Raw genomic sequence first — 9,587 nt, 5'->3', positions numbered from 1 at the left:
CTCCCTACTGCTCTGTCCCATCAATATTTTTCAGTCTTAATTCATTCTAGTCTCTTTCTTTTCCCTCCATGACACTATAGTCTGCTCATTTTCCCCCATCTCTCTGGCCACTCTTGGCCTATTCCCTCTACTTTCTGCTCCTCCATGCCCTGATTTCTAAATGTCTTACCTAGGGCTCTCTTCTCACTCTACGATCTCTCCCTACATGATATCACCTAGTACTATAGCTACAATTACCAACTAGTGACCAGGGGGAAAGCCCTCTCTTTTGTGACCTAGACATATATGCAATGAATGTTGAAATCACAGTACCTCAAAATCAACTTACCCAAAACTTAATGCAATCTCTCCCCCAAAAACCTGCTTTTCCACCAAGTTCCCTTTCTCTGTAGTTCTAGATAGAAAACAGATCCTGTCAATAATATTTGCCTTAATAAATATTTGTTGAAAGAGGGAAGGATTTATATTTTTCTCCCAAATCCTGCAGTTGGTTTGGACTGACCCAAATAACCAAATAATTCATTACCCTCTACTGGGTCTACTTTGAGACTCTAGCCAGATCTGTTGAGGGTCATCTGTTAAGGGAGTAAAAATACCAACATTTGTGAAAAATGACTCCTCCAGTAACTTTAGATACCAACAGAGATACCCTAAATTTTGGCTTACCCAGCTCAAAACCGCAGGGTTATTTAAGCTTTATTTTGACCCCAAGTCATAACCACTCCGCAGACAATGCTCTGTAACTAAAAGGCCTTCCTTTCCTCGGGTCAACTGACTCTGTCACCCCAAAGGCAATCAACAGCAGCCATGAAAACCTACCATCAAGAAAGCATATGAAAACAAGTGCAGAAAATATAAAAAATAAATAAAAAAACAAAAAAGCAGAACCATCAGTCTGATGGTGAAAGACAAGAACAAGTTCCCTTTTCTGATAGAAATGTCCTTAGTCAGCTAACCTATATGTATCAATTCTCATAAGATTTCCTTGAGATGGAAAAGTGGTGAGTGTAAAGCAATAAGGAACTTCAACAGCTGGCCGGCAAGGTTTACCTGTGTGCAGGAATGCGAGGGCCATCACTCCTTCCAGGTATGTGTAACCTTGAGAATGACTGTACCCTAACTTACCCCCTATCAGTAGCTGTTAGTTCAATGATTAGCTGTCTTTTCCTTCTCTTTCTCCTGCTCTGCTTTAAATATTCTCTCTTTCCCCTTGGACTGTGGTTTCCTTCCCCACCACCCTGTTCAAACTGTGCTGTCAAATATGCCTAAAATTTTCCTGATGGTCCAATCCAAGGAGTTGATCATCTTCATCTTCAAAGGTTTTGTTTTCTAATTAACATCCTTTTCTCCTTGATAATTCTGTGACCTAACACTAGCACTGCACTTTTCTGTGCCTCTCTTGCCATTTCTTTTTTCTCTGTCCTGTACCAAGAATATTAATATCAACCAGGTGGTGGGTATTGCATGGAGCACTGGGTGTGGTGCAAAAACAATGAATACTGTTATGCAGAAAATAAAAAATAAATTTTAAAAAGAATATTAATATCATCCCCATCTTAGGGATGAGAAAACTGGGGCACAGAGAGATTGTAGTGCCTGCTCAAGGTCACACAGCTTGTAAATGCCAGAGTCAGGATACAAACCCAAACCGCCTGGCTCCAGATCTTTGCCATTATGCTCCAGTCCCATAGGATTCTGCTTAGGTCTCTTTTTCTGCTCCCTCTCCTAGAGTAAACTCTTGATCCTGTGGCTTCAATCGCCACTTCTGTGCAGATGGTTCTTCAACTCTGAAGTCCCGTCCATCCTTCTGGCTCCAGATCAAATAACAATATCAATAACCACAATTATCAGCCTTACATTTATTGAGGACATACTTCAGCCTAAAATTGTTTTACCTTCATTATTGCACAACACCTTCACATTAAAGATGCAAAATAGCATCACAGAGAGGTTGTAGGACTTGTTTAAAGTCTCACAGCTGTTTAGTTGCAGAGGCAGGTGATAGATCATAAAATCTATCAAAATAATATAAGCTTGATCATATGGTTTCACTTATATGTGGAGCGTAACAAATAGAATGAGGACAAGGAGAGTTAGAGAGGAGAAGGGAGTTGAGGGAAATTGGAAGGGAGGTGAACCATGAGAGACTATGGACTCTGAAAAACAAACTTAGGGGTCTGAAGGGGAGGGGGGTGGGAGGTTGGGGGAACCAGGTGGTAGGTATTGGAGAGGGCACGTATTGCACGGAGCACTGGGTGTGGTGCAAAAAACAATGAATACTGTTATGCTGAAAATAAATTTAAAAATTTAAAAAAATAATATAAGCTTATTAAAGGCAAATGCCTTGTGCTCTCACCTTTGCAGCCCCTTCCATATCTTATATATAAGTCTCATATATATCTATGGAATCAAATTGAAGTGAGAGAGTGTACAATTTTTTATATATCTCAATATACATATCTCAATAAAGCTTAAACAAAGAGTTAAAAAAAGAGACACTCAAGAAAGATATCTCCTGCTTTTTGGCAACTGGAGGTAGAGTCCAGGACACTTCTGGGCTCAATTATTTGTGAATTCAGTTATCTGTGAACTCTCTGCCCACATCACTGGATGCAACAGACAGTGTAACAGAATGAGCATCTGGTCAAGAATAAGAATAGGACTCTAGTGCAAATAAAATGGTAATGGAGACAGCTAGCATTTATGAATTGATTTCTGCCAGATATTGTGCTTCATGCATGCCCTTGTTTATGTCATCATGCCCAACCCCAGGTGGTAGACAATGCTGTCACTATGTTTCATATAAGGAAACAATTTAAACAATTTGCAAAAATAGCATCCAAGCCACTTGACCTCTACGCACCTGTTACCTCATGAACAAAAAGAGTCAGTGTGATTTCTAAAGTTTCTTAGCAGTGTGGGAATCAAGCATGCTCATGACTTTGGGAAAACCCTAATTTAAGATGCATGCACGTATTACTGAGCACAGGGTTGCTGGCTAGACTGAAAGGAGACTCTGAAGACTAGCCTTGAGGAAACCTGGTGGTGCCTAGACTACCTAAGCTTTAGGAACTAGGAAACGCTTTTCAACCGATATGTGTTACTAACTGGCTTTGTGAGCTATAAACATCATTTGGGTAGATGTAGTGTTAGTGCAGCTTCTGCAAATTATTTTATTTATTTTGTTTTATTTTATTTTATTTTATTTTATCTTATTTTATCTTATCTTATTTTATTTTCTCAATGTTCCAGGAGTCATTGTTTATGCACCACACCCAGTGCTCCATGCAATACGTGCCTTCCTTAATAGCCACCACCAGGCTCACCCAACCCCCCACCTTCCTACCCTCCAAAACCCTCAGTTTGTTTCTCAGAGTCCACAGTCTCTCATGGTTTATCTCCCCCTCAGATTTCCCCTAATTCACTTTTCCTTTCCTTCTCCTAATGTTCTCCGTGTTATTCCTTATGCTCCACAAGTAAGTGAAACCATATGATAATTGACTCTCTCTGCTTGACTTATTTCACTCAGCATAATCTCCTCCAGTCCCATCCATGTTAATACAAAAGTTGAATATTCATCCTTTCTGATGGAGGCATAATATTCCATTGTATATATGGACCATATCTTCTTTATCCATTTGAATTAATTATTATACAAAAGTAGGAAGTAGGGAAATTTAACATTCATTTATTTATTTATTTGACAGAGAGAGGGATCACAAGTAGGCAGAAGAGCAGGCAGAGAGAGAGGGGGAAGCAGGCTCTCCACTGAGCAGAGAGCCCTATACGGGGCTCAATCCCAGGACCTTAGGATCATGACCTGAGCCAAAGGCAGAGGCTTAACCCACTGAGCCACCCAGGTGCCCCCTGGAGTAGGGAAATTTAAATTCATTCGAAAATATGCCAGGGCTCTGCCACTAAGCAGTCCACAGCTCAGATGAAAATATATTCATTGGGCAAACAAAAATATTCAAAATGCTTCATGAATACCATTACATAAGTAACTGATCAGAACTGGCACCTTCTTTGATGAAGGACGGAAGCATGGAAGGATGAGTAACAGCCACCCAAAGATGTCAACATCCTTATCCCCTGGAACCTGCGAATATGTTACCATAAATGCACAGGGGAGGGAAAATTTCACCATGCCCTCTTAGGATCTCTGGCTGAAAGTCAGAATTAAGCTGACATAAGACAAATTATACAAGTTTTATTGAATTGAAACATGTACATGAAAGCCTTCACAATGAAGACCCAGGAAAATGGCCAGAGCACAGAGTTTTTGTGCCTTTTCGACAAAGATATGAATTTGTGAAATGACAAGGCAAAGGGGTTAGGACTGGTGAATTGTGAAAAAGTGACTAGGAGTTCTGTCAGAGGGAAAACTGGAGGAAGACAAGGGCTGTTTCAATGAGTGTGTTTGTACACATCCATTTCTGTGTTCATTCCCAGTCTCTGGTGATAAGGACATTCTTTTCTTCCTGGCACAGGGAGGGCAGGGGAGATTTTATGGCCTGATTTTAAGTAAGAAAAACGAGGTCAGAACACCCTTCCTACATGTGCTGTTTCTCAGGTGGTTTCCACTCCAAATAACCAAGATGCCAAAGCGGCATATTTGGGGGTGGCATGTCCTGAGAACTTCACATGGTCAAAGGGACTTTAGAGATATGGATTAAGCTAATAATCTTGAGATGGGGAGATTATCCTGGATTATACAGGCAGGTCCATTATAATCCTGAGGGTCCTGATAAGAGGGAAGCAAGACAGGAGAAAGAAAGGTGCTGTGCTGCTGACTCTGAGGATGGGAGAGGAGACCGTGAGCACGGAATGTGGGTCACCTCTGACAGCTGGCAGTGGAAGGAAATGGATTCTCCCCTAGAGCTTCCAAAAGGAAGCAATCCAGCTGACAGCTTAATGTCAGCCCAGTGAAACTAACTTGGGATGTCTGGCTTACAGAATTACATGGGAATACATTTCTGTTGTTTTTAAGCCACGAAATTCAGGGTGATTTGTCAGCAATCAGAAACTCTTACAGGGAACCAAAAAAAGTTAGTACTGCCCTCCCTCCCACACTTAAGGGTCACTGCTAAGCCCATAGGGCTTTGTCTTCCAAATCCGACCATTGGTCTAGATTGCCCCCAAATAACCAAGTAACCTATCACACCTCCTACTGGGCTATAACATCTAGGGAACTACATCTACTGGAAGAAAAGGCACCCTTGCCCTAAGTCACTGCCCTGGGAACATGCCAATCTCAACACCAGCCCTTAGGCATGCAGCTTGTATGGAATTTCTGCAAGAGAGGTCGTAGGGGGTGGTAGGTTATCAGTAGGGATCCACACCTGGGTTTAATCTCAGCTCTGCCACTAACTAGCTCTGGGAAATGGAACAAGCACTTTAGCCCTTCTGTGCCTCTGTTTCCTAAGGTTGACAAACAGGATCATGCTAATAGCACTCACCTCCTAAAGTCGTTGCAAAGCTGAATTAAATTCGTGTGCCTGGTGCTTAGAATAATGCCTGGCATGTAGTAAGGGCTCTTTTCCCCTTAGATGTTGTAGAGGCTGGCCTTTGTATTTTGCCCAACCCCCCATCAAGGAAATCCTCTCTCCAAGACATAGTATCTCTCTCCAAGGAAGGTTTCATTGGTGTGTTTTTAGGCAGGGTGGAGGGGTGGTTGCATCATAGGGCATGCTGCATTTTACTCCAAAAATTCCCATCTCCTCCAAGACTTGCTTCAGAGACACCAGCTGCCACATCTCCTGAGCTTCCCCAGGGAAGACACACACCCCCCATCTTCTCCAGACTCTCAGCCTCAGACTGTTCTCAATTACCTGATCCCAGTCCTTCATGCACAGGAATCGAAGTGACCCCACTCCCACGTACCTAGTCCACCCTGACCTACACCTCTCACCCCACTTGATAAACAGAGACCCTTCTATTACCAGGGCCCACTTTCTTTTTTTTAAATTTTAGCCTTATTGAAGTATAATCAAGACACAAAAAAATTGCACACATTTAATGTATACATCTTATGAGTTTATATGTATGCATACACCATACACCCATAATACCATCATCACCACAATGAAGTCATCAAGCATATCCATGACCTCCAAAAATTTCCCTCCGTGTGTGTGTGTGTGTGTTTGGTGAGAACACATGAGATCTATTCTTTTAACACATCTTGAAGTGCACAACACAGCATTGTTATTAACTATAGGTACTACATTTTTGGCAGAACTCTAGAACTTATTCACCTTATGCAACAAAACTTTATACCCTAGCCCATGTTAACCATCAATCTATTCTCTGCTTCCGTGAGTTTGACTACTTTAGATATTTCAAGGACAGATACTGCCCTTCTGTGTTCGACTTATCTCACTCAGAGTAATGTCTTCTAGTTTCATAGATATTGCCACAAATGACAGATATTTCCTTCTCTTTTAAGGCCTGGTAATATTCCATTGTGTATATATACACCACATTTTCGTTATCCATTTATCTGCACAACCCACTTTCTCAAGGGGTAACCAAAGTTGCAGATAAGGTGACTGATCACCAGAGTAAATGTCAACCAGTACACACCAGAAGAGCCACTAATTGGTTGTTGATATTGAAATATTCCCACACTATTTGTAAATAATCATTGCCCAGAACTAGCTCCCACCACACTCCTGCCAGCCCAGACCCTGCCCTGAGATTCCACCCACCTCCCCACAATTCAGCAGCTAAAATAATATCTGCTGCAACAGAGAAGGATCTCCAGTGTCCTCTGATTGGCCAATTCCTGCACCATACCATCTGTTAATATTGTCCTTACAAATGGCAAGTAATTCTAGACATTAGTATGTAATAAGGAAATGAAAAGAAGGTGAGGAGAGAACTAGCAATCAGAGTGTTATCGGATTTCTCAGAAAAGGGAAAGAGAATTCACCCATCCATACAGTAGCTTCAGGTCTTTGCAGAAACAAGAACATGGCTGCTGACCCCACGAGCAGGCAGGAAGGTTTGGGGAAGAGAAAAGAACACTTTATCAACCACGGTAAAGGCAGTCTGAATTTCCCAAGAAGACAAAAAAATACTTCCCTTCCTAGAAATATTTCTAGAATCTCACCAGTCCTCCCTCTAGAAGAGGACCAATCCCCCTCCATTTGAATCTTATAACCAAGAGAGTGTGGTGGAAATGGAGTTGCATGACTTCCAGGGCTGGATCTTAATGGGAGATGTAGTCTTGTTGCCTGGGGCACCCCTACTTAGAGCTCTGAATTACCATGGGGTCTGCATGCCTGAGGTCATCATGTTGGGAGGAAAGCCAAATTCCCCAAGTCTGAGGCTACATGAAGGGATGGCAGCTCCCATCCAGTTCCCAGCTGCTTCAGCCCCAGACACAGCCTGACTGTGACTGTATAAGAAACCCCAAACCAGAATCACCCACCTGAGCTTTTCCCAGATTCCCAAAACACAGAAACCATGAGGGGTAAGAAAATGGTCATTGCTGGGGTTTTTTTAAAGATTTTATTTATTTATTTGACAGACAGAGATCACAAGCAGGCAGAGAGGCAGGCAGAGAGAGAGGAGGAAGCAGACTCCCCGCTGAGCAGAGAACCCGATGTGGGGCTCGATCCCAGGACCCTGGGATCATGACCCCCGCCGAAGGCAGAGGCTTTAACCCACTGAGCCACCCAGGTGCCCCGGTCATTGCTGTTTTAAGCCATTACATTTTGTAAGCCGTTACATTTCAGGTGGGACTAGGGTAACTTCAATTCCTGTGCATGAAGGACTAGGATCAACAGCCATGGATAACTGACACACAGCCCTTGGAGAATGTCCTGGAATCTTTCCTCATTCAGTTCATGTGTCTCCCTTCTGCTTCCCTGTTCCAGGACTCTGTTTTCTGCTGAGTTTATCAGAAGTTATGGCTCAAAAGACCATAGGTAAGTGCTCAATGCCTGACTTCTCCACAGCCAGAGACCAGGAACCACACACATCCTGCACGGAGCTAGAGCAAAGGGTCTTGTTCTGGCAGTAGAACTCAGGGATGTTTGCTCCTATCATTCTTTTTAATTCATCATTACATCAAATTTTAATATGTCTTTTTTTTTAAGTTTCATTTATTTAAGTTATCTCTACATCCAACGTGGGGCTCAAACTCACGACACCAAGATTAAGAGTCACATACTCTTCCCACTGTGCCAGCCAGGCGCCCCTTAATATATCTTTTTATTTTACAGTCCTTTGTCTATTCATTTGCTTTCAGTAACCACCATGTGCCCAATGTAGGAATAAAACAGCAGCTGAAACGCACAAAGTCTCACGAAGTGAGCATTCCAGTGGCAAGACACACAGCATGATGGTAACCATTCCATTCTGATCATAAGCAAGCCCCCTCCCAAAAAAGATGAACAAGATGACATCAGGCTAACTTTAAACCCTCGGAGATCTCACTAGATTCTGATTCAGCAGGTCTAGCGTGGGGCCTGAGATTCTGCCTTTCTAGCCAACCTCTGGGGGATGCCTTCTGAGCAGCCAGACTGTCTGCTGTGGCCCCCATCAGGTTCCCTCTCCCCAAGAACACTGCACAGTTCTCAGATTTCTCCACTGGACCCAAAGCTCGAGATACTTCCTCAGCTCAGTTCGTTTCCAAGAGGTCTCGAATTGAGATCTTTCCTGTCTCCCGTCCAAATGAAGTTATACATAGGGTTACAAAGATCATGTGTACCCATATCAGGATATACCTCCTGTGGACCCCTACAAATTCGAATTTTTATAATCCTAGCTGATACTTTCTATGTGCCAGACACTGCCCAACACACTTCATATGTATTAATTCAGTTACTCTTCACAATAACCCAGTTTACAGATGAAGGTATTGAGGCACAGAGGGGTTAAGACATTTGTGCAAAGACACACAGCTGGTAAGTGGCAGAGTCAGAATCGATCCCAGGGTCTTAACCAATTCATTCCCCCTTTTATAAATTCTGCAGTGATCCTGAGAATAGCACAATTTCATCACCTTGAAATTTTTGTGTTAAAATTAATTTAACGCCACCCTCTAACCTTTATCATGCAAAAGCATCTCACTTTTTTCCGTAACTTGGGTTTGGTGTCTCTCATTTTTTAATGTACTGAGATCTCAAAAGAGACAAAGGGTGTAGGCTTCCTCATCCTCATGAGATCCCGGTTGGAGGCCAAGTCAAATGATAACAGGACATCTCTTAACCCCAGCGGATGTTTGACCTGCCCCTCCTTCTCCCTGCAGCTTCTTGTAAGTGCCCCCAGCATGCTGACTGTGTCAACAGCACTTATTGTACTTGCAAACATGGATACACCTCTATGATCGGGAAGAAATTCTTCACATTTCCCTTGGCTACATGTGAAGGTAAGGGACAGTTTTCAAACCATCCAGAGGCAGGAGTGGAAGGAAGACAGCATAAGGACCATGGGGAGGCAAATACCAATAATGTGCACTGCTAAAAAAAAACAAAAATCTAACAACTCCACCCTCATCAAGAAAGAAATGTTTTCATGAAATCAGTATTTCTTCTTTATTTTTTTAAGAGAAAGAGCAGGAGTAGAGGGGGGAGGGG

General features: G+C 42.6%; 1 protein-coding gene across 1 annotated transcript in view; it reads left to right on the top strand.

Moving 5' to 3' along the window:
• Positions 1-939: 939 nt before the first annotated feature.
• Positions 940-9,587, top strand: part of ADGRE3 (adhesion G protein-coupled receptor E3) — a 45,114-nt gene continuing 36,466 nt past the window's right edge. Inside the window, exons 1-3 of the mRNA XM_032835913.1 lie at positions 940-1,087; positions 7,884-7,934; positions 9,260-9,379. Coding sequence (XP_032691804.1) covers positions 1,063-1,087; positions 7,884-7,934; positions 9,260-9,379 — 196 coding nt within the window. The 5' untranslated portion in view covers positions 940-1,062. The remainder of the gene's footprint in view (positions 1,088-7,883; positions 7,935-9,259; positions 9,380-9,587) is intronic.

This window comes from Lontra canadensis, unplaced genomic scaffold (genome assembly GCF_010015895.1).
Source record: "Lontra canadensis isolate GAN:19392208 unplaced genomic scaffold, GSC_riverotter_1.0 scaffold88, whole genome shotgun sequence".
NCBI lineage: Eukaryota > Metazoa > Chordata > Mammalia > Carnivora > Mustelidae > Lontra > Lontra canadensis.
The sequence above is the reverse complement of the archived record's forward strand: the minus strand, read 5'-3'. Positions and strand labels throughout refer to the sequence as shown.